Source organism: Mustelus asterias, chromosome 20, assembly GCF_964213995.1.
Source record: "Mustelus asterias chromosome 20, sMusAst1.hap1.1, whole genome shotgun sequence".
NCBI classification, from domain to species: Eukaryota; Metazoa; Chordata; class Chondrichthyes; order Carcharhiniformes; family Triakidae; genus Mustelus; species Mustelus asterias.
Window position 1 is genome coordinate 70,879,298 of NC_135820.1, and position 25,991 is coordinate 70,905,288.

The window sequence follows — 25,991 nt, forward strand, 5'->3', positions numbered from 1 at the left end:
TAGTCCTCCTGACACTAAGGGACATGGCCAGTCCACCTAACCCGTGCATCTTTGGACTGTGGGAGGAAACCCACGCAGACACGTGGACAATGTGCAAACTCTGCACAGACAGTGACCCAAACCGGGAATCGAATCTGTGCCCCTGGTGCTGTGAGGCAGCAGTGCTAACCACTGTGCCACCGTGCCGCCCCATCAGAAATCAGTTTCCAGGGTATTTGAGTAATTGGCACAACCTAAGTTCAAAATTTACCCAGAGAATAAAAAGGAAGTGCCTCAGCTGGTGTGCAGATCTGTGTAAAACGAACACATTTGTCCTCTGTGGATTATTGAGTCAAAGACTTGAATCTAGTGGTCTGACCTCCCCTCAAAGTAATATTTCTGTGATGAGTATTGGCTGTTTGAATGTTTTTTGAGTGTTGGATCCAAAAGGAGGAATTAAAGAAAGAATTTCATTAGTAAGTAAGTCACAATTAAAAGTTATGAAAACAGAATTCCTGAAAATACTCAGCACGTCACACAGCAGCTGTGGAGAGAGAAACAGATGTTGGGCGAAATCTTACCAAAAAATGGCAAAGTGTTGTTTCCGGTGAGAAAACCGGCGTGTTCCTCTCCCGAGAAACTGGTCGTTATTTTTCCTCCAGATCTTACACCACGGAAAATAAATCAAGGGGGCGTGTTTCACACCATCATACAGAGGGGCAGGGCCTCAACATTCCGGCCAAACCCAGCTATACTGAAATCGCGGCGCCATCTTTAAAGGCTGCCCTGATCAGAGCAGCAATAAATCTCCCCCCCACCTCCAGCCCACCATGGAGGTCTCAGGGGCATCACTCTGAACCCACCCCCCCCCCCGACTCCTGACCATCAGCCCCCTTCCCCCCCCCCCCCCCCCCCGCCAATCATCAGCCACTCTCCCACCCCCATACACTCACCTCTACGCCTCTAGGGGAATCCCATGACAAGATCACGCCTAGGTTAACCTGTTCTAAAAGGCGGTTTGGAAATACGGTGGGAGGGGTCAATATTTGGCAAGGGGACGTGGTTCTAATAGTAAACTATATTTAAATAATTGTAAACCAGGCTCACCCCTGTTATGGGCGTGACCTTGATGATGTCGCTGGCGAGGGATGGGGAAGACGGGTGATTGATGTGATGAACAGAGTGAGTGAGGGGAACAGGATCAGTTGATGCAAATATTGAACCGATTGTCACCTCTCTTGCAGTGGACTGCTGGGATGGACCTGAGGGAATGCCGGTCATCTACCATGGCCACACTCTGACATCAAAAATCAAATTTAATGATGTTCTGACTACAATCAAGGAACACGCCTTTGTGACTTCAGAGTAAGATCACCTTTTCGTTACCGCGATTAACCTCGTCATGTTGTCCACTTTAAGCGTGAACAGAAGCACTCGCCATTATTACGTCGGCCATTTTGACCATTTGGAGTTGGCGTTGAGTGTATTCGTTCAAAGTGGCAAAAGTCTGACAGAATTTAAATGGTTCCATTATTTTTTTCTCCCTTCATTGCGATTTACTTTCATAGAATCGTAGGCTAGAGTTCTCCGGCTGTTCACATCCTGCTGCTGCTGCCAGTCAGGATGGAGAATTTGGCGCTCTGCCAAATCTCCGCTCACTGCAGCAGGGTCTAGACAATCCCGCTGGTGTGAAAGGCCGGAAAATTCCAGCCGTAGATTGGTTAGAGCTCAGTAGAAGGCCATTCGGCCATATATGCCAGTGCTGGCTCTCTGAAAGAGCAACTTATGCAGTCCCACTCCCCTACCTTTTCCCTCGAGCTCTGAAAATATTTCCATGTCAAATAATTGTCAACTTCTCTTCAGAACACCACGATTGAATCTGCTTCCACCACACTTTCAGGCGGCGCATTCCAGATTGTTATATGTTGTAAACCAATGCATCTCAGTGTAGCGTGTCACATGATTATGGGGGGACATCATCAGAGGGGTTTGGAAGATTTTCCTTCTCTTCCATCCTGGACTGTAAGGAAGCAACACCTATCTAATGAAGCTCCACCTCTGGTTACGTAACCCACCATGGGGCAACCTTTTCATTCTTTTATCTTTGCTGTTGAAGTGAGCTGTATTTAAAGTTTATTTATTGGTGTCACAAGTAGGCTGACATTAACACTGCAATGAAGTTACTGTGAAAATCCCCTAGTCGCCACACTCCGGCGCCTGTTCGGGTTACACTGAGGGAGAATTTAGCATGGCCGATGCACCCTAACCAGCACGTCTTTCGGACTGTGGGAGGAAACCGGAGCACCCGGAGGAAACCTACACAGACACGAGGAGAATGTGCAGACTCCGCACAGACAGTGACTCAAGCCGGGATTCGAACCCGGGTCCCTAGTGCTGTGAGGCAGCAGTGCTAAGCACTGTGCCACCATAGAACACAGATCCTAGCCATTCAATGCATCAAAAGGTTTCTTCTCATGTTCATTGCTTTATTTGCCACTCGACTTAAATCGGTGTCCTCTGATTCTAAATCCTTCTTCGTATTCCAGTCTTTTAGCATTTCAACTTTTTCATTTTGCGCAAAATTCCCCTTAACCTTTGGCAGCCATGGCAGGTACCGTTTTACCCATCGCTGGTCTAGCCATATCCACCGGGCCTACTGGGAGGTCTGTCCCGACTTCGCTCGGGAAACAGCCTCTTCCCTGCTGCCATCAGACATTTGAATGGACCTACCTCATGTTAAGTTGACCTTTCTCAACCCCTAGCTATGACCGTAACATTACATTCTGCACCCTCTCATTTCCTTCTCCCCTATGTACTCTATGAATAGTATGCTTTGTCTGTATAGCACGTAAGAAACAATACTTGTCACTGTATCCCAATACATGTGACAATAGTAAATCAAATCAAAATAAATTAAATCAAATAAGAGGGGGCTGGGGGAGATAGAAACATAGGAACATAGAAAAACTACAGCACAAAACAGGCCCTTCGGCCCCACAAGTTGTGCCGAACATATCCCTACCTTCTAGGCCTACCTATAACCCTCCATCCTATTGAGTCCCATGTACTCATCCAGGAGTCTCTTAAAAGACCCTATTGAGTTTGCCTCCACCACCACTGACGGTAGCCGATTCCACTCGCCCACCACCCTCTGTGTGAAAAACTTCCCCCTAACATTTCCCCTGTACCTACCCCCCCCAGCACCTTAAACCTGTGTCCTCTCGTAGCAGACATTTCCACCCTGGGAAAAAGCCTCTGAGAGTCCACCCGATCTATGCCTCTCAACATCTTATATACCTCTATTAGGTCTCCTCTCATCCTACGTCTCTCCAAGGAGAAAAGACCGAGCTCCCTCAGCCTATCCTCATAAGGCATGCCACTCAATCCAGGCAACACCCTTGTAAATCTCCTCTGCACCCTTTCAATCTTTTCCACACCCTTCCTGTAATGTCGCGATCTTTCTGACCTCCAGGAGCTCATGTGTGCCAGCTTTTTAAATCTTATCTTCATGCTTTGGATCATTTGGCAGGTATCCCGTGATCCTATCGATCGAAGACCATTGTAGCATCGTTCAACAGCGAAACATGGCGAATGTTTTCAAGAAGGTATTTGGCGACATGCTACTGACCAAACCTGTCGACATCACTGCCGATGGCCTCCCCTCGCCCAATCAGCTAAGGAGAAAATTCCTGATCAAGGTCAGCCATTGTCATTAATGTCGGCTCCTCGCTTTGATTGGTTTAGAGATGAGGTGGAGAGAGGTGACGGAAGATTTGTCAAGCCGACTGATATAGAATCATAAAATCATAGAACCTTACAGTGCAGAAGAGGGCCATTCGGCCCATCAAGTCTGCACCGGCCATGACCCTATCTGCATAACTCCATGCATTTGCCCTAGCTAGTCCCCCTGACACCAAGGGGCAATTTAACATGGCCAATCCACCTAACCCAGACTTTGGAATGAACCGGAGCACCCGGAGGAAACCCACGCAGACACGGGGAGAACATGCAACCTCCACACATCGGTGACCCAAGCCAGGAATCGAACCCGGGTCCCTGGTGCTGTGAGGCAGCGGTGCTAACCACGGTGCCACCGTGCCGCCCCCAATGTTACATCTATGGAGCATATCTTTTTTTATTCATTCATGGCATGTGAGCTTCACTGGCCAGGCCAGCATTTACTGCCCATCCCTCAGTGCCCTTGACCTGAGTGGCTTGCTGGGCCATTTCAGAGGGCATTTGAGGGTCAACCACATTACTGTGGCTCTGGGGTCACATGTAGGCCAGACCAGGGAAAGACAGCAGATTTCCTCCCCTAAAGGGCATCAGTGAACCAGATGGGTTCTTCCAACAATCGACAATGGTTTCATGGTCATCAGTAGATTCTTAATTCCAGATATTTTTTATTGAATTCAAATTCTACCATCTGCCGTGGTGGGATTTGAACCCGGGTCCCCAGAGTATTAGCTGAGTTTCTTGATTAATAGTCTAGTCAAGCGATAATATCACTAGGCCATTGCCTCCCTTTATCTTCGAAGTATTGTTCGAGCATGCAAAGGTGTAATTAAATTTGTTTGGTGTTTTGGTAGCAATGGGCTCCAGGAGGAACCCCTTCCCCACACCATACTGCACCTGCCCCCCCCCCCCCCCCCACCCCCTGGCCTCCCCAGAACCCACTGTCCCTTTCAACAGGATCTTGATCAATTGGGCCAGTGGGCTGACGAATGGCAGATGGAGTTTAATTTAGACAAATGCGAGGTGATGCATTTTGGTAGATTGAACCAGGACAGGACTTACTCAGTTAATGGTAGGGCGTTGGGGAGAGTTACAGAACAAAGAGACCTAGGGGTACATGTTCATAGCTCCTTGAAAGTGGAGTCACAGGTGGACAGAGTGGTGAAGAAGGCATTCAGCATGCTTGGTTTCATCGGCCAGAACATTGAATACAGCAGTTGGAACGTCTTGTTGAAGTTGTACAAGACATTGGTAAGGCCACACTTGGAATACTGTGTGCAATTCTGGTCACTATTATAGAAAGGATGTTATTAAACTAGAAAGAGTGCAGAAAAGATTTACTAGGATGCTACTGGGATTTGATGGATTGAGTTATAAGGAGAGGCTGGATAGACTGGGATTTTTTTCTGAAGCGTAGGAGGCTGAGGGGTGATCTTATAGAGGTCTATAAAATAATGAGGGGCACAGAGCAGCTAGATAGTCAATATCTTTTCCCAAAGGAAGGGGAGTCTAAAGCTAGAGGGCATAGGTTTAAGGTCAGAGGGAAGAGATACAAAAGTGCCCAGAGAGACAATTTTTTCACACAGAGGGTGGTGAGTGTCTGGAACAAGCTGCCAGAGGTAGTAGTAGAGTCGGGTACAATTTTGTCTTTTAAAAGCATTTAGATAGTTACATGGGTACGATGGGTATAGAGGGGTGTGGGCCAAATGCGGGCAATTGGGATTAGCTTAGGGGTTTTAAAAAAGAAAGGGTGGCACGGACAAGTTGGGCGGAAGGGCCTGTTTCCATGCTGTAAACCTCTATGACTCTATAACTGGTTCATCGCTTCAAATTAGTGACAAATCTGTTGCCATTAGCACTTCACAGCAACATGTTATGCAACTCAAACTGATCTCTGCCCCACACAACCTAGGATTGGATCTAGTTGGAGATTGCAGTAGAAACTGGTTCTTGAGTGAGGAGGAGTAGCTCAGAGGTCAGGGATTGAAGATGTAAAATGCATGTAAAATTGTACAAACATTGAATTCAAGGAAGATAGGAATGTGGGGAAATTTGTCAACTGTTTAGGTACCCAGGAATAGGGAAGGTTCATGGTCACATGGAGGTGGCGGCCTGGAGTCTGGTAGACTACGATGAAATTTGGGAATCGTAGCACACTGATTATGTTGCTGGACTCGACTAACGATCTGCACATATGAGTTCAAATCCCACCGCGGCAAAGTCAAGTAAATAAATCTGGAATAGGAAAGTAGTTTTAGCAATGATGAGCATGAAACTACCGGAATGTTGTAAGAACCATCTGGTTCAGTAATGTCCTTTAGAGGAAGGAATCTGCTGTGTTTCCCTGATTTGGCTTGTATGTGACTCCACACCTACAGCAAAGTGGGTGAGTCTTAACTACAGATCTTAGGTTTTTAAATTGGGGTGTTATCATGAGGACTCTAGCGAACTCGATGGCTGGAATTTGGGGTCGTTGAGGGCCTGGGACGGGATACTCATAGAATCATAGGATCCCTGCAGTGCAGAAGAGGCCATTCGGCCCATCACATCTGCACCGACTCTCTGACAGAACATCTTACCCAGGCCCTCTTCCCCTGCCCTATCCCCACAGCCCCACAGATTTCCCATAGCTGATCCATCTCACTTTTGATTTGATTTGTTTTGATTTGTCGCATGTATCGGTAAACAGTGAAAAGTCTGACAGCAGCAGGGAAGAAGCTGTTCTTGAGTCGGTTGGTACGTGACCTCAGACTTTTGTATCTTTTACCCAACGGAAGAAGGTGGAAGAGAGAATGTCCAGGATGAGTGGGGGTCCTTGATTATGCTGGCTGCTTTCCCGAGGCAGCAGGAAGTGTAGACAGAACCAATGGATGGGAGGCTGGTTTGCGTGATGGACTGGGCTACACTTGGGGGCGATTTAGCATGGCCAATCCACCCAACCTGCACATCTTCTGAGCTTAGGCTGGGGAACGTTTTGGGAACAGAATGGAAGAAATGTTATTCTGTATATGTTGTGCAGCGCCTGAGCTGGGAGCACTCCAGTCTGAAATGTGAAGGGTTGAATTTCCTGGCAGTGATGTCCCTCATCTTGCTCACTGTCCTCTGTGTGGTCGGATAAGTGCTCTGCCTGTCTATATTTCTGGACCCATTCTCCCCTGTACATTTTATAACATTATAAACATTGTTGCATTATTCATTCCTCACATTTTGGTCCTTTCTCACAGCACAAGAAACTGGCTGAGGGCAGTGCCTATGAAGAGGTCTCGACTTCCACCTACTCTGAGAATGATATCAGCAACTCAATAAAAAACGGGATCTTATACTTGGAGGATCCAATCAATCACGTAGGTTTGGGATGTGGGATTTTTACTCCACGTTTTTGGGATGGCACGGTTGCACAGTGGTTAAGAACATATGAACTAGCAGCAGAAGTAGGCCATCTGGCCCCTCGAGCCTACTCCGCCACTCTTTAGAATCATAGAATACCTACAGTGCAGAAGGAGGTCATTCGGCCCATCGAGTCTGCACCAAGTCTCTGAAAGAGCATTTCACCCAGGCCCACCCCCACAACCCCGTTCCCGTAACCCTGTGCATTTACCATGGCTAGTCCCCCTAACCTACACACCTTTGGACACTAAGAGGCAATTTAGCATGGCCAATCCATCTAACCTACACATCTTTAGAGCGTGGGAGGAAACCGGAGCACCCGGAGGAAACCCACGCAGACACTGGGAGAATGTGCAAACTCCGCACAGACAGTGACCCACGGCCAGAATCAAACCTGCTGCTAACCACTGTGCCACCGTGCCTGTGTTCACAGCTCCATAATTCCTGTGTTCATCAGGTGAAGGAGCGCTCTGAAACCTCGTGATTCCAAATACACCCGTTGGACTTTAACCTGGTGTTGTGAGACTTCTTACTGTGCTTATCCCAGTCCAACGCCGGCATCTCCACATCATGGCTATAATAATGGTGAAAAATTGTTTCATTGCAAATCATTTCAATCAAAGCTGGTAATTAACTTGACTATTTAAATCAGCCAAAATATACGCTGCAGAGATGCACTTCACTTTGATTACTGTTAAAAATAGAAAATGGGAAGCGCTTTAATCAACATTTTAGTCTGTTAATTTTTCCTGTGTGGGAGGATTAGTTAACAACTTGAACATCAATCTAAGTGAATATCGGCTTTGAAAAAGGGTCATCTGGACTCGAAACGTCAGCTCTTTTCTCTCCTTACAGATACTGCCAGACCTGCTGAGATTTTCCAGCATTTTATAGTGAAAAGTATTGTTTCTTGCGCATTGTACAGACAAACATACCGTACATAGAGAAGGAAAGGGGAGGGTGCAGAATGTAGTGTTACAGTTAGGGTGTCAAGAAAGATCAACTTAATGTGAGGTAGGTCTATTCAAAAGTCTGATGGCAGCAGGGAAGCTGTTCTTGAGTCGGTTGGTACGTGATCTCAGACTATTGTATCTTTTTCCCAATGGAAGAAGGTGGAAGAGAGAATGTCCGGGGTGCGTGGGGCCCTTGATTATGCTGGCTGCTTTTCCGAGGCAGCGGGGAGTGTAGACAGAGTCAATGGATGGGAAGCTGGTTTCCCTCTCTGCAGATGCTGTCAGACTGCTGAGTTTTTCCAGCATTTTCTGTCTTTATTTTGAGGATGTGGAGTTGCTGGTGTTGGACTGGGGTAAACACAGTAAGAGTTTTAACAACACCAGGTTAAAGTCCAACAGGTTTATTTGGTAGCAAATGCCATTAGCTTTCGGAGCGCTGCTCCTTCGTCAGATGGAGTGGAAATCAGAGGGCATGTTGCATACCCACTCAATCCCTGTCTGCTCTGGCTGAGGATTAGACTCATAAAATGCTGTTTACATAGAGACTATATATTAAAATTTCTATCGATCTGTGTTTATAGAAATAGAAATAGAAATAGAAATAGAAATAGAAACCCTACAGTGCAGAAGGAGGCCATTCGGCCCATCGAGTCTGCACCGACCACAATCCCACCCAGGCCCTACCCCCACATATTTTACCCACTAATCCCTCTAACCTACACATCCCAGGACTCTAAGGGGCAATTTTTTAACCTGGCCAATCAACCTAACCCGCACATCTTTGGACACATCATAGCCCAGGTGTGTTCTTTAAATAAGTGTTTGCTAGGACAGTAATGGGTCTCCTGTGATGTAATTATTGTTTGGTAATCTTTTTTTTCTTCCTGGGGTTTGTCTAGGAATGGAATCCGCATTACTTTGTCCTCACGAGCAGTAAGATCTATTATACAGAGGAGACTTCAGCAAATCGAACCAACGAAGATGAGGAGGAACAGAGAGAAGTGAGTGCCACACAGCTTACTATTGGATGCAGAGCTTATCTAGAATGCACATGACAGCAACTTAAAGTTTAAAGTTAAAGTTAAGGTTTATTTATTAATGTCACAAGTAGGCTTACATTAACAGTGTAATTAAGCTGCTGTGAAAATCCCCTAGTCGCCACACTCCGGCGCACGTTCGGGTACAGTGAGGGAGAATTTGGCATGGCCAATGCACCTAACCAGTACGTCCTTCGGACTGTGGGAGGAAACCGGAGCACCCGGAGGAAACCCACGCAGGCACGGGGAGAATGTGCAAACTCCACACAGACGGTGACCCAAGCTGGGAATCGAACCCGGGTCCCTGGCGCTGTGAGGCAGCAGCACTAACCACTGTGCCACCATGTCTGCCCATGTGCCACTTGTGCTGCCCATACTGCGTACCTCAATGGTGCATAGGGCTTGAGAGTTTGAATATGCTTCCTGTAGCCAAAGAAGTGCCCAGAATAAGGTGGAGAGGGTACGTGGGAAAACAGACTTTTGATGGACCCAAGAGGCCAAAGATTTCAATTTTCGTTGGCTACCATTCAGTTTAACAGCTTGGGCTTGCAGTATGCTTCTGATCCAGGTATAGGCATGCTCTGATTGTCCATCACAACCAGACTTCCAAGCGAAAAGACAAAGCAAGCCTGAGCTGCAATTGATTTCAAGGATACAGGGCCAGCCCTCCTCAGAAATGATGGGCTGAATGGCCTCCCCTCTGTTCCATAATATCCAATGACCAGAGTGTCACACCTAACTCTATACAAGTCTGTGTGCCCCACTTGCAACCCATTGGTCCATATTCACCGATTAGCAGTCGGTTCCAGTTGAGCAGGTAGCGCATGTACCAATCAGCAAGCACCAGGAGTTGATGAAAAATTCCGTAAGTCCAGAAAAGCCACGAGCAAAAATGGGCAGCTGGCGACAAATACAAAAAGGACACTCACCCAAATTATTTTTTGAATATCCTTTCGTCGACCATCTGGTCCTTGAATCAGCTGAGGATTTAATTGCGGCTGGCTAGGTTTGAAATACAATAAAGGTATAAAAATGTCAACATTTGCCAGAAAAATGATTTCAATGTCCTGCATCGCCTTTAAGTAAACTCCTTACAATATTCTTTCCAAATCCTGTGAGTGGGGGTTTGTAAGCCTTCCCCCCCCCAAACTTCCTACCCTGGCCTTCTTGGCTCCTTCCCTCATTTGCAAATGACCGCGGGCAGGGCTGTGGGAGCCTGACCTGTGTATAATATATCAAATCCTGTGCAGCTTTGAATACGTCATTGTTAGACAATAGCCACATGCAACATGCACATGTAGCAGGGGGAATAGGCAAGATAGCCACGTATCAAGGGGTGGCACAGTTATTAGCAATGCTGCCTCACCGTGCCAGGGACACGGGTTCGATTCCTGGCTTGGGTCACTGTTTGTGTGGAGTCTGCACGTTCTCCCCGTATCTGCGTGGGTTTCCCCCGCGTGCTCCAGTTTCCTCCCACAGTCCAAAAGACGTGCTGGTTAAGTGCATCGGCAGTGCTAAATTCTCCCTCAGAGTACCCGAACAGGCACCGAAGTGTGGCGACTAGGGGATTTTCACAGTAACTTCATTGCAGTGTTAATGTAACCCTACTTGTAACACCAATAAATAAACTTTAAACTTTAAGAACCGTAGAATCCCTACACTACGGAAGGAGGCCATTTGGCCCATCGAGCCTGCACCGACAACAATCCTACCCAGGCCTTACCCCCGTAACCCCACGTATTTACCTTGCTAATCCTCCTGTCGCTTTTGCATGACCAATCGCACTTGGACTGTGGGAGGAAACCGAAACACCCGGAGGGATCCCACGCAGACACGAGGAGAATGTGCAGACGCCACACAGACAGTGACCCAAGCCGGGAGTTAAACCTGGGACCCTTGGTGCTGTGGGGCAGCGGTGCTAACCACTGTGGCACCGTCTCTCAGTTTCTGTCCCCCCCACTCCTCCCTCCCTGACTTGTTCCACCGACACAATATTAATATTAAAGGGTGAGCAGCTGTTAACCCCATTGTGTTGATGCTGTTTAATGTTTCAGCCCTGCATTGGCACCGACCTTCATGTGACGGAGAAATGGTTCCATGGGAAACTTGGTTTAGGCCGTGATGGGCGCCAGATTGCAGAGAGGTTACTCACCGAGTACTGTATTGAAACAGGAGCCCCCAATGGCTCATTTCTGGTGCGTGAGAGTGAAACATTTGTGGGTGACTACACACTCTCGTTCTGGTAAGTCCTAACAGAGAGGCACATGGCTTGGATGGGGTGTGATAGTGCAGAGGTGAATTAATGAGGAGCCCTATCGTGAAAAGCATAGTATATCTGAGAGGGTTAAGCGTTGGATGTTGAGGAGAGCAATATGGAACGACAGAGGTAGGTTAGTGAGGTTTGAAAGTGGGAGAGGAATGATATACTGGTTTAATGGGATGTGGTATATTGGTGGTATACCAGAGATGTTTAGCGGTTGAGATATAGGAAGAAATGTTGTGTATGATAAATTCTTTATGAAGAAGAAAATGATACAATAGAGCTGGTTCATAAAATGAAATATGTGCCCACGATAGGAATAGGTATCGTACGTCAGATGGTTCATATAATTTTGTTTTACTCATTTGTGGGACATGGGCGTCGCTGGCTGGCCAGCATTTATTGTCCATCCCTAGTTGCCCTTGAGAAGATGGTGGGGAGCTGCCTTCATGAGCGATTGATAATGCTGAGTGGTTTGCTAGGCCATTTCAGAGGGCAGTTGAGAGTCAACCACATTGCTGTGGCTCTGGAATCACATGTAGGCCAGACCAGGTAAGGATGGCAGATTTCCTTCCCTAAAGGACATTAGTGGACCAGATGGGTTTTTCCGACAATCGACAGTGGTTTCATGGTCATCAGTAGATTCTTAAGTCCAGATATTTTTCATGGAATTCAATTTCCATCATCTCCCGGGGTGGGATTCGAACCCGGGTCCCCGGAACATCAGCTGAGTTTCTGGATTAATAGTCTAGCGATAATCCCATAGGTCATGGCTTCCCCCTATTGAAGGTTTAGAGGTGAAGTGTAGCATTTGAGGTGGGTTAAAGGGGACTGTTTGCCAGAGATGGTTTGTAAGGAGAGGTGTGGAACCAATTAATTATCAGTGGTTTGGAATAGGATACGGCCAAATGATTTCTATTTTGTTCATTTCTTGCGGACTTGTCCTTTAATACTTTGAAAAGTAAAAATAAAATCAATGTCTGTGTATTTTCCTGGTCCCTTCAGGCGTTCTGGGAAGGTGCAACACTGCCGTATCCACTCCCGTCAGGAAGCAGGCAATCCCAAGTTCTACCTGACGGACAACCTTGTGTTTGACAGTCTGTACACCTTGATTATGCACTATCAGCAGTTACCGCTTCGCTGCAATGAATTCGAGATGCGACTGACGGAGCCAGTACCTCAGACTAACGCACACGAAAGCAAAGAGTAAGTACGGCCTTGATCCCTCGAGTGAAGAAAGGAAATTGAAGGAACTTCCACCAATCCTGCAGGCACTTTTAAGTTTAAAGTTTACTTATTAGTGTCACAAGTAGGCTTACATTAACGCTGCAGTGAGGTGAATGTGAAAATCCCCTAGTCGCCACACTCCGGCGCCTGTTTGGGTAACACTGGGGGAGAATTTAGCACGGCCAATGCGCCTAACCAGCATAGCTTTCAGACTGTGGGAGGAAACCGGAGCGTCCGGAGGAAACCCACGCAGATTCAGGGAGAACGTGCAAACTCTAGTGACCCAAGCCGGGAATCGAACCTCAGGTCCCTGGCGCTGTGAGAGACAGCAGTGCTAACCACTGTGCTACTGTGCTTGTCGGAGGGAGGTTGCACACAATCAACATTTCAGCAAAGGTTCTCAGTTGGCAGGGGTGAGGGTCCACAGGTAAGGGGTTGATTATTTGGTTTGCTCCATCAGTGCCCTGCACATGAGTGCAATAGATAATGAGCTGCAGAAAGACTGTCCACACACGGCTTTCATTTACTGTGGACATCATTAACACTCGGCTGGATTAGTGGCTTTTATGTTTCGCCAACTTCTACAGATTTATCTTGGTCGGATTTTTAAAAGGTATAGTTTCCTCAGTCCTGGCCTTTAGCTATTAAGTACAGTTGGAGGAATGGAAATATTGTTAGGCCTGAGTTTGGGATTAGGGGGTATGAGGGGGGAGCAGCTGGCAAATTCTGCAAATTAGTCCAGCTTTGGGTGTTTCAGCTAAGCCGTGCATTTGGAAAAGACATTGCTTCGTCCTGGTGTCAACTGCCTCGAGGGAGCTGGGATCTATCACAGGGAAGGAGCAGGTATCTGCGCCGGGGAAGGAGCAGGTATCTGCGCCGGGGAAGGAGCGGGTATCTGCGATTGGGAGGGAGCTGGTATCTGCGATTGGGAGAGAGCAGGTATCTGCGCTGGGGAAGGAGCAGGTATCTGCGATTGGGAAGGAGCAGGTATCTGCGATTGGGAGGGAGCAAGTATCTGCAATTGGGAGAGAGCGGGTATCTGCGATTGGGAGAGAGCGGGTATCTGCGATTGGGAGGGAGTGGGTATCTGCGATTGGGAGGGAGCAGGTATCTGCACTGGGGAAGGAGCAAGTATCTGCGCTGTGGAGGGAGCGGGTATCTGCGCTGGGGAAGGAGCAGGTATCTGCGATTGGGAGGGAGTGGGTATCTGCGATTGGGAGGGAGCTGGTATCTGTGATTGGGAGAGAGCGGGTATCCGCGATTGGGAGAGAGCGGGTATCTGTGATTGGGAGAGAGCGGGTATCTGCGATTGGGAGAGAGCGGGTATCTGCGATTGGGAGGGAGCTGGTATCTGTGATTGGGAAGGAGCAGGTATCTGCGCTGGGGAAGGAGCAGGTATCTGCGATTGGGAGGGAGCTGGTATCTGTGATTGGGAGGGAGCAGGTATCTGCAATTGTGTTACAAGGTGATTCCCAGATTTCTCTCGGACAGGGAGTGGGGGGGAGGCTTGGAAGCAAAACATTCAAGAATCATTACGTGACAGTGTTCAAACATGTATGATGATCCCCTATTGCTTCACGTTGGTAGTTTAACAAAGCTTTCCGTGAGACTACCCTGTCCGTGGGGAGCGTAGGCTACTAACAGGATTTCCACAGTTGCCATGCCAACTTTCTAACACAGGTCAATTGTGAGCACAGCTCCCGGGCGGAATTATCCATCACATCCCCTCAGCATCCCTTTGACCTCTGCTGTCCCTATAACCTATGAACTCAGTAAAGTTTAATGCAGGGTTTTTCACTGCCCTCTGCTGTTGTCGAATCAGACCAGCAGGACAACACGGGTTGTATCTGCATGCGCCGCTTTGCAGAGTCAGCCAGCTGCTTCGGTCAACCGCTTCCCCTCAGGACTAAATTTCTCAATAGCATTGGAATGCGGAGCAGGCGAGAGAACACATTCCCTCACAGCAGCACCGCCTGCTGGCAGCTAGTGGAAGGATGATTCAGATCAGGCAAACCTGTTTGAGATAAAATGCTTCCTCACACTCAGAGCGGGCATTAGGAGTTCCAGAGTGAGAGTGTTGCTTCACCTGGGGCGGCCCGGTGGCACAGCGGTTAGTGCTGCTGCTTCACAGCGCCAGGGACCCGGTTTGTGTCACCGTGGAGTTTGCACGTTCTCCCCGTGCCTGCGTGGGTTTCCTCCGGGTGCTCCGGTTTCCTCCCACAGCCCGAAAGAGGTGCTGGTTAGTTGCATTGGCCGTGCTAAACTCTTCCTCAGTGTATGTGAACAGGGGCCAGAGTGTGGCGACCGGGGGATTTTTCACAGTAACTTCATTGCAGTGTTAAGGTAAGCCGACTTGTGACACGAATAAGTAAACTTCAAAACCTTGGGCTGGCGATCCGGTTACCAGGTGATGCCAGCTCGCACGCAACAGGCATCTGCCAATGTCAACATTTCCAGAATCTGTTTCTACTGGCAAGAGGGCCAATAACTAGAGGGCACGGATGTAAGATAATTGGCAGAGGAACACGGAGGTGGGAGGGGGGTAATTAGCTGTTTTACTTCACACAGCAAGTTGTTATGCTCAGGAACGCACTAACTGAAAGGACAACAAAAGCAAAGTTACCAATAGCTTCAAAAGGAAATTTGAAAAAATATTAAAAAAGGAACGTTTGCATTGTAATGGGGCGAGTCGGGAGTGGAAGTTATTGGACAGCTTTTCCAAAGAGCTGGTGTACAGCCTTACATACACTTTCACTCCTGTATCATTGTATTGGGATTAATTTATTTTTCATTACTAGACTTCGGAACAAGTTTTTATTGATCAATCGAGCAGTAGAGGAGTTTTCTGCCTATCAATGACACACTATTCACCCTGGGGAAACAGGAGAAGAAAAAATAATACAGATAGAAAGCAGAGTTTTAAGTTTTTTTAAAGTTTATTCATTCGTGTCACAAGTAGGTTTACATTAACACCGCAGTGAAGTTACTGTGAAAATCCCCTAATTGCCACACTCCGGCGCCTGTTCGGAGAGGGAGAATTTAACATGGTCAATGCACCCGAACCAGCACGTCTTTCAGACTGTGGGAGGAAACCAGAGCACCCGGAGGAAACGCACGCAGACACTGGGACAACATACTTGCCAAAGCCATAATTTACCAGAATAGTCACATTTCTTGCGTAGTGAAGGTTATATTCAGAGGAAGGTGATGCGGGTGTCTCACAAGACTGCCTGGCGTCTTTTACTCTGCAGTTTACTGCAGTGTTTGTAAGGACTGGTCCAGTGAGATGAGGTGGCAGAATCTGTGTATGTGTGTGTGTATATATATATATATAAAATAATTGAGGGTTAACCTGTAAAGTATTAGTGTCGCAAGTAGGCTTACATCAACACTGCAGTGAAGTTACTGTGAAAATCCCCTAGTTGCCACACTCCAGCGCCTGTTTGGGAACACTGAGGGAGAATTTAGCATGGTCAATACACCTAACCAGCACGTCTTTCGGACTGTGGGAGATCGTGCAGACTCCGCACAAACAATGACCCAAGCCAGGAATCGAACCTGGGTCCCTGGCGCTGTGAGGCAGCAATGCTAACCACTGTGCTACCATGCCGTCCATTGGAGTTGGTGGAACTAGAAACTATAGCAAAAGATGTAAAGGACCCAATCATGGCGACCAATGGTCGTTCTGGGTTAACCACTCAGTGGGCGGCTGAGGATGAGTAATAAAATATATAAACAGAGTGTTACGATCCCAGTTAGTGGTAATATTGGAGCAGTCCAAACCCAGCATGGAACCTGCGCTTCGTAGATCCTAACTTTGTTTTTGTTTTAGAAACCAAATGGAAGAAAGTTACTGAACAAATTCACAGGAGTCAGCTGATCAACTTTTAACATAAGGAATAAAGCATTTATCAAACAAAAAAAAACATATTATGCTAGACAAAACACCTCAGTAGAGATGCAAGAAATGGTTCAAACACACACCATTACTTTTAGATTTCTCACGGACAGAAAACCCAATGAAGATTTACCACCGCTTCTTGCTCGGGCCTGTCCAGTTTCAAACGGTTCTCTTCCGTCGGAATTCTGAGCATTCACTGGATACCCAACTGGTATCTGCCCCTGAGACACCCAAAACCATACTCACTATTACTTCAACAGCAGAGCAAACACATGAGTTTCCTAAGCACAGCCCCCCAGCAGCCTCGCACTGTTTCTTATCCAGGGTCTTAGAACTCCCTTAGAACTTGTCTATGCCAGTCCTATCAATTACAGCCCCCCTCACCTCCTCATGCTCATAGTGTAAATCTTGTCCGATTTTCCTTCTCTTCTACTCTTGACGAAGGGTCATCCAGACTCGAAACGCTGGCTCTATTCTCTCTCCACAGATGTTGTCAGACCTGCTGCGATTTTCCAGCATTTTCTGTTTTTGTTTGTAGCTTAGAACTCCCATCTACCCTCCCTGACATACGGGCTGGAATTTTACCATCCCGCCCACCACGGGAATTGGAGCGGGCGTGGGACGGACAGTGGAAAGGTCTGTTGACCTCGGGTGGGATTTTATGGTCTTGGGTCGAGTGAGGCCATCAAATCTCACCCATACACTCTGAACCTCTTTCCTGTCTTTCTCCCTTTGTCACTGCAAAGCTGTCACCATGAAACAGCACACTTTTCTCGATTTTGTTTTTTTTCCCCAAAATCACTAAACTCCTAACCCTCTTTTAACCCAACTCTTCACCTGCAAAGTTATAAAACCTCATTAAAAATTATTGTTGTACAAGCAAATCCAGAAAACCTGACCTTTACGCTGGGAGGTCCTCCAGTCTTCCCGGCACCAAGCTGACTAAAAAAAATCGAAGTGAAACTGAAACCGTGGGCGGGATTTTACAGCCTCACCGCGGCGAGACTGGAAATTCCCTCACGAGGTCAACGGAGATTTCCGCTGTCGGACCCTTGGCCACTCCGATTCCATGGCGGGCGAGGTGGTAGAGATCCAGCCCATGTTCGCAAATAACATAAGATGTCCCAAAGATGTAGCGGGTTAGGTGGATTGGCCGTGCTAAATTGCCCCTTAGTGTCAGCGGGACGAGCTAGGGTAAATGCATGGGGTTATGGGGATAGGAACTGGGTGGGATTGTAGTCGGTGCAGACTCGATGGGCCGAATGGCCTCCTCCTGCACTATAGGGATTCTATGATTCTATAAATATAAATTAAAATTTTACATTGTTCCTTAGAAAGGTGATGCCCCAAGTTTCTCTTCATCTTTGGAAATGAAATGCTGGAAACACTCAACAGGTCAGTGGAGAAAGTCACGGAGTGAACATTTCCAATCGATGATCTTTCATTCATCCTACATCCCAGCTGAGAGCTTCCAGCATTTTCTGTTCCCTTTTTAAAAAAATTCCAGTATCTGCACTATTTTTCTTTTCCTTCGTGTTTGCATAATAGTGTGTGCCCCGATACTTAACAGGCTGGGGAAATGGACCTATCTTTCAACGGTTAATGCTTTACCAGGTTTTACCAGTTTCACTCTTTTGTCGCTCAGGTGGTACCACGCCAGCCTATCACGTCCGCAGGCGGAGCATATGCTAATGAGGGTGCCACGAGACGGAGCTTTCCTTGTCCGCAAGAGGAATGAGCCCAGTTCATACGCAATCTCCTTCCGGTGAGTGTTTTCTGAAAAATATATTCTTGGGATGTGGTCAACACTGGCGGCCCCAATATATTGTCTGTCCATCATTGCTCTGAGGGCATTAAGGGTGGACGTGTAGATCAGACTGGGTAGGGCCTGACAGATTCCCTTCCCTGAAGAGTACTGATGATCCATCTGAGTTTCAATGGCAAAATGGTACTTTTCTTTGTCCAGTGTCAACTCATCAGTTTTTCAATTCAGTGATTTCTGTTTGCCAACTAGTTTATGTAGGATTACAAAGAGAGGTACAGCACAGGAACAGGCCATTCGGCCCAATCAGTTGGTCCACTCGAACCACCCCCCTCCCCATCTTTTCTCATCTGAATCTACCATTGTAACCATCCATTCCTTTCTCCCTCATATGCTTGACCAGATTCCCCTAAAGTGCATCTGTCCAATTTGCTTCAACCACTCCCTGCAATAGTGAGTTGGGTGAAGAAATGTGATCAATGGGACTTGAACTCACAACCTCTGGAGGGGCGCTCTTAAGGCATCACGGCATCTTTTGAAGGATAGGTGATGCCTCAGGTTTAAACATCGCAGCAGTCTTGAAGTTGTTCCCCAGTCTGGAATGTAAACCTACAGCCTCGAAGGTGGAGGCTATGATGTCACCACTGAGCCTAGTAATATCTTTGCTGTCTCTCCCTCACAGAGCTGAAGGAAAGATTAAGCATTGTCGAGTCCAGCAGGAAGGGCAGTCCGTCATCTTGGGGAGCTCGGAGTTTGACAGCCTGGTTGACCTAGTCAGCTACTATGAAAAGAATCCGCTGTACAGGAAGATGAAACTCCGCTACCCAATAAATGAGGAAACCTTGGAAAAGATCGGCACGGCGGTAAGTTTGTACAGTCCAGCTGTCGCCATTCTGAAGGGGCGATCCCTTCATCACTCACATCTTCCAGCTGTGGTGAGCTGTTTGACAGGAAGCCCCAGTCTCTGACCTTGGACCTTTCTTGCACTTTGAACAACCAAAGGGCCCCCTTTTCAAACCAGTGGCTCAAGTGAAGGTCACGTGGGTGTCTATTGTTGACAAAATGATGCCTTGAGTTAAGTCGATGATAATGAAATAGATTGAGACTTTGACCCAGATATCAATAGGGAACAGTTCGTTGAGGGCAGGGAGGAGCAGATGAAATTTGTGAATAGAATTGAAGCTACGTATCTGGATTGTAAATCTTTAGATACTGGACTATCTTAACAAGGTTCTAGTTCCTGCTCCTCTTCATTTAGGGATAGGTTCGGTAGAGTTACATACTTTTTCAGTGGACATTCTCCATATCACTTGGCCCCAAGGGGTTTTAGCTTATCATAGAATCATAGAATCCCTACAGTGCAAAAAGGAGGCCATTCGACCCATCGAGTCTGCAAGGACCAAAATCCCACCCAGGCCCTATCCCCATAACCCCACATATTTACCCTACTAGTCCCCCTAACACTAAGTGGCAATTCAGCATTGCCAACCCATCTAACCCGCACACCTTTGGACTGTGGGAGGAAACCCACGCAGACACGGGGAGAATGTGCAAACTCCACGCAGGCAGCGACCCAAGCCGGGAATCGAACCCGGGTCCCTGGCACTGCGAGGCAGCAGTGCTAACCCACTGTGCCACCATTTTTAATTGAATTCAAATTCCTCCATCTGTCGTGATGCGATTCAAACCCAGGTCTCCAGTCCATGAGCTGAGTTTCTGGATTAATAGTCGAGCGATAATACCACTAGGCCATGGCCTCCCTCATTTTGTGTTCAAGGTTCTGGAGTTCCCCTTCTAACTCAAGGGGCGGGAGTGCCGCCCGCAAAAGGGACTGAAATGAGTTGGGTTTGTCAGTTCGGCTTCTGGCACTGTTGACACTGCTCACTCTCTGCATTGCCACAGTGTTTACATCAAAGGAGAAAGTGAAACAACCAGAGAGGGAGGGCGAGAGGGAAGCTAAACAAGCAAGATAGTGGAGCTTATTAGACTGCCAAAGAACTGAACAGGGCAATGCTCGGAAGAACAGGAGGAGTCTCCAATGATCTGTGATCCTAACTACAGCCTCTGGATTCATTAACAAACCCGCGGCGGGAACAAAAATCTATCTCACTGATGACGCAAAGTTCAAGGCTGATCCAGCTAGTTTTGAAAACTTTGAAGAAATTTTCATTTTTAAGGATGAGGGCAGGTTGTAAAAGGTGCCCTGTGTTTGTTTGACAAACTATTGTCTTGTTTCCCTCTTGGCCGGACGGGTCAATGGGAAAATGCTGTTTTTCTTGATTGGTTTGAGTGAAGCTGGAGCAATCGGGCTCAATTTCTCCTTCCCTCCCTCAGGAACCAGACTATGGGGCCCTCTATGAAGGACGGCAGCCAGGATTCTACGTTGAAGCCAACCAGATGCCGACATTTAAGGTAGAGATTTATAAATGCAGCCTTCTCCTCACTCCACATTCACCTGTTGTAAAAACTATCCTGCCTCTCGATTCCCAGAGTCATAGAATCCTACAGTGCAGAAGGAGGCCATTCGGCCCATTGAGTCTGCACCGACTAAAATCCCACCCAGGCCCTATCCTCATAACCCCCATGCATTTACCCTAGCTAGTCCCCCTGACACGAAGGGGCAATTTAACATGGCCAATCCACCTAATCTGCACATCTTTGGATTATGGAAGGAAACCGGAGCACCCAGAGGAACCCACGCAGACACGGGGAGAATGTGCAAGCCGGGAATCGAACCCGTGTCCCTGGCACTGTGAGGCAGCAGTGCTAACCATTGTGCCACCCGTGCCACCCACTGTGTGATTAGCAGGTGAACGTGATGCTGCTCCCCGTGACTTTGCTGTTGTTGCGTTTCTTGATGGCCAGGGTCGGAGGTGAGGGAGATAATGTCCTGTGGATCAGAAACACTGTAGCTAAGGTCGGGGAGAGGGTACGTGTTGAGGCCAGCGGCAGAAGCATCGATCAAATACCTTCTGTACACATTGAACTTCTTAAATGTTGTGGCTGCAACCACCTTGCTATATAGTATCGCATTACATACTTGATTTGAGCATTGTAAATCTTAGGGAGTCTTTGAATGGTGAGGCCTGAGCTACTATATAGGTATAGATCGGGTGGATTAGGTATTGATCGGGTGGACTCTCGGAGGCTTTTTCCCAGGGCTGAAATGGCTGCTACGAGAGGACACAGGTTTAAGGTGCTGGGGAGTAGGTACAGAGGAGATGTCAGGGGTAAGTTTTTCACTCAGAGGGTGGTGGGTGAGTGGAATCGGCTGCCGTCAGTGGTGGTGGAGGCAAACTCGATAGGGTCTTTTAAGAGACTTCTGGATGAGTACATGGGACTTAATAGGATTGAGGGTTATAGGTAAGCCTACGTATAAGCCCAGGTAGGTAGGGACATGACCGGCGCAACTTGTGGGCCGAAGGGCCTGTTTGTGCTGTATTTTTTCTATGTTCTTCTGTGTTCTACTTGTTACAGGCTACCCCGTCCACTGACCTGTTCATAGACCCAGTGTTGTTAAGATTCTGGTCATTGGTGATCCCCAGGAGGTTGATGGTAGTGGAATCGGGGTGAAGGTGATGCTTCTGAAGGTCATGGGGAGATAGCTGGAGGGTGGTGGTGGTAATAGGGGAGGAGGAGGGAGAGGGGGCTGTCATTCTGACCACCAGGTGGCAGTGGAACTATTGGAACAGCTGATGTGTAAAGTTAAAGTTTATTTATTAGTCACAAGTGGGCTTACATTAACACCGCAATGAAGTTACTGTGAAAATCCCCTAGTCGCCACACTCCAGCGTCTGTTCGGATAAATGAGGGAGAATTTAGCGTGGCCGATGCACCCTAACCAGCACGTCTTTGGACTGTGGAAGGAAACCGGAGCACCCGGAGGAAACCCACGCAGACACGGGGAGAATGTGCAAACTCCACGCAGACAGTGACCCAAGCCAGGAATCGAACCCGGGTCCCTGGCGCTGTGAGGCAGCAGTGCTAACCATCATGCCACCCCGGCAGTAACTGGCTGCAGGCTTGGTGGGAGTTTGCTGTGAGTTTGTGTGATATATATACGACAGCAGTAAGGTTAGCACGGGAAGCTTGTAATTCATTGAAAAGATGAGTCGGCAACAGATTCATCTGAATGTGGCTTCACTAGTTCAGCCTGGGGTATCTTCCAGCCTCAACAACACATGTTCTGTATAGCGAGAAGACTTAGAAGAGTGTGTGTCTGATAGCTTCAGCAAGCGTGAATGATCTGAAATTGTGTGGTTCCATTCTAACCTCTTAATGCAAACCACTGAATAAGATGTTGTTTTATCACCACCTCCCCCCCCCAACTCCCCCCATGCCCTGCCTCCCCCCCAAAACATTAACAAGAGTAAACTATCCTTTCCAACTTAATTTTATTTGGGGCTGAGGGGCCAGTCACTTAAAGTTAAAAGTTTATTTATTCGTCACAAGTAAGGCTGACATTAACTCCGCAATGAAGTTACTGTGAAATTCCCCTCGTCGCCACATTCCGGCGCCTGTTCGGATCAATTTGTGTCTGAATGATTTGATTTGATTTGATTTCGGTCTAAATTTGACAGCTTTTTAATTCATTCAAGGGACACGGGCATCACTGGTTGGCTAGCAGTTATTGCCCATCCCTAGTTGCCCTTGAGAAGGTGATGGTGAAATGTACCTATTATATGAGAGATGAGGGTTTACTATCTCTGGTTCAATGCAAGTGAATGCAGAGACCTCTTTATGTACAGGATATTTTTCTTCCCCCCCCCTCCCACCCCCCTCTTTATCTGTTCCTTGTTTTTGGCTCTCATCTCTATATCTGAATGGACAGAAAAACAAATGAGGAGATTGGATCAAGCATAGAAATGCAGGAATTAACAGGGTTGCTAAGTACAGTTGGAGAGACAATTGGAAACAAAGATTCAAGGGCTTTGTCCTGACAACAAGTCACAAAATCATAGAATCCCTACAGTGCAGAAGGAGGCCATTCGGCCCATCAAGTCTGCATCGACTCTCTGACAGAGCATCTTACCCAGGCCCTCTTCCCAAGTACTTACACAGCTAATCCCCCATCCGCACGGTGGCACAGTGGTTAGCACTGCTGCCTCACAGCGCCAAGGACCTGGGTTCGATTCCCTGCTTGGGTCACTGTCTATGTGAAGTCCGCAAGTTCTCCCCCGTGTCTGCATGGGGGTTTCCTCCGGGTGCTCCGGTTTCCTCCCACAGTCCAAAAGGCGTGCTGATTAGGTGCATTGGCCGTGCTAAAAAGATTCTCCTTCAGTGTATCCCAACAGGCGCCGGAGTGTGGCGACTAGGAGATTTCCACAGTAACTTCATTGCAGTGTTAATGTGAGCCTAATTGTGACCAATAAATACATTTTAAACTTTACACATCTTAGGGTACCAAAGGGCAATTTATCATGGCCAAACCACCTAACCTAATTGCAGGAGAAATTGAGGGTAAAAAGAGAAGAAAGATTGGATGGATGGCTAAGGCTGAGACGTGGACTGAGGGAGGCTTGAAGAAAACCAGAGAAGTAACGAGACAATACCAGTGGTCCCACTAAAGCTATGGTGACAAGAATAAACAATATCTAGAGTCCGTGCATCCATCTGCCCCCCACCCCCCCTCTCTTTGTCCCTTCTCTTTGTCACTGTTAAACTTGCCCATATCTCTCATTCCATTCTCTCTTTGCATCTCTCTGATATTTTCATTCCCCAGCATTAGGCTCTGTCTGTCTCATGTCTTTCTCCCCATCTCTCTCCACCGTCTCCGCTGCCCGTCTTTCCCATATATTTCACATCCATCTCTCCTTCCCCCTCCCCCCACATCTCTCCCATGTCTCCTCGTGTCCCCCTCTCTCTCTCACCCATCCCTTCACCCTTCCACATTCACTTTACCTCACCTCACGGCACCAGGACCCGGGTTCGATTCCCGCCTTGGGTCACTGTCTGTGTGGAGTCTGCACATTCTCCCCGTGTCTGCGTGGGTTTCCTCCATGTGCTCCGGTTTCCTCCCACAGTCCAAAGACGTGCATGGGTGGATCGGCCATGCTAAATTGTCCCTTGGTATCAAGGGGACTAGCTAGGGGTTATGGGGATAGGGACTGGGTGGGATTGTGGGCGGTGCAAACTCGATGGGCCGAATAGCCTCCTCCTGCACTGTAAGGATTCTGTGAGAAGGGGGCCATTAAGGCAGACTTCCTTCCCTAAAGGATGTATTGTGAAGAGGATGGGTTTTTCAAAACAGTCTAGTAGTTTTATGACTATTATTAACTTTTAGCATTCAATTCAATTTAATTTCCACCAACTGCCTTGGTAGGATTTGAAATTATGGGCGGAATGTTCCTGTCCCTCCCGCCACGGGAATCGCAGCGGGTGAGACACGGATCACCCAACGGTCTGTTGACCTCAGACGGGATTTTCCAGTCTTGGGGCAAACGCAGCCGGAAAATCCTGCCCAATGTCTCTGGAACATTGAACCTAAATTTAGGATAAGTGCATTTAACGGGAAGCTTGATAAAGAGAAGAGGGAGTAAGAAATAGAAGGTTATTCTGACCGGGCTGGATGAATAGGGGTTGGAGGAGGTGTGTGTGGAGTGTGGGCTGACCGGGCTGGATGAATAGGGGTTGGAGGAGGTGTGTGTGGAGTGTGGGCTGACCGGGCCTGTTTTTAGTCTGTACGTTTGTGTAAAAATTATTTCACTACAGCAGTGGTTACAGCACCACATTCTGGAGACAGTCTGACATTACACCATCTCTCCCACAAGTAATTTAGATTTTGAAGAAGATAGGACTTAGGAGCAGGAGTAGGCCATTCAGCCCTTCAAGCCTGTTCTGTCAATCAATAACATCATGGCTGAGAATGTGGGCCTCAACTCCACTTTCTTCTTTGACTCCACCAACACCCTCACCACCCTTTGACTATCAAAGATCTTTCTAACCCTGTGCTGAATAAGTGCAATAATCCAGCCTCCACTGCTCTCTGGGAAAGACAGTTCCTCATAAGGGCGGCACAATGGCACAGTGGTTGGCAATGCTGCCTCATAGCACCAGGGACCCGGGTTCAATTCCCGACTTGGGTCACTGTCTGTGTGGAGTTTGCACGGTCTCCTCGTGTCTGCGTGGGTTTCTTCTGAGTGCTCCAGTTTGCTCCCATAATCCAAAGATGTGCGGGTTAGGTGCATTGGCCATGCTAAAATTGACTCTAGTGTCAGGGAGATTAGCAGGATAAATATGTGGGGTTACGGGAATAGGGCTGGGTGGGATTGTGGTTGGTACAGACTCGATGGGCCAAATTGCCTTCTTCTGTACTGTAGGGATTCTGTGATTCTATACCAATGGCCTTCTGAGAAAAAAATATTTCTCCTCATCTCCATCTTAAAAGGTAGCCCTCTTATTCTTGAACTGTGTCCCCTAATTCTGTTCTGGCCAACAAGTGGAAACCTATCCTTAAACTGTGTCCCCTAGGTCTAGTGTCTCCCCTCCAGTGGAAATATCCTCCCGTATCCACCCTGTGAAGTCACCTCAGGATCTTATGTGTTTCAGTAAGGTCACATCTCATTCTTCTAAACCCCAATAGGTAAAGGCCCAACCTGTTCAACCTCTCTGAGTATGGGCTCAACAACACATGTTCTGTATAGCGAGAAGACTTACAAGAGCTGTGTGTCTGATAGCTTCAGCAAGCGTGAATGATCAGAAATGAAATTGTGTGGTTTCATTCTAACCTCTTAATGCAAACCACTGAATA

At 47.6% G+C, this 25,991-nt stretch overlaps 1 protein-coding gene across 1 annotated transcript in view; it reads left to right on the forward strand.

The window, feature by feature from the left end:
* plcg1 (phospholipase C, gamma 1) overlaps positions 1 to 25,991 on the forward strand; it is a 586,083-nt gene that overhangs the window by 528,507 nt on the left and 31,585 nt on the right. The window contains exons 13-21 of the mRNA XM_078236798.1: positions 1,224 to 1,344; positions 3,509 to 3,677; positions 6,939 to 7,058; positions 8,954 to 9,055; positions 11,146 to 11,333; positions 12,357 to 12,557; positions 18,125 to 18,244; positions 18,924 to 19,104; positions 20,576 to 20,653. Of these exons, the coding sequence (XP_078092924.1) occupies positions 1,224 to 1,344; positions 3,509 to 3,677; positions 6,939 to 7,058; positions 8,954 to 9,055; positions 11,146 to 11,333; positions 12,357 to 12,557; positions 18,125 to 18,244; positions 18,924 to 19,104; positions 20,576 to 20,653 (1,280 nt within the window). The remainder of the gene's footprint in view (positions 1 to 1,223; positions 1,345 to 3,508; positions 3,678 to 6,938; positions 7,059 to 8,953; positions 9,056 to 11,145; positions 11,334 to 12,356; positions 12,558 to 18,124; positions 18,245 to 18,923; positions 19,105 to 20,575; positions 20,654 to 25,991) is intronic.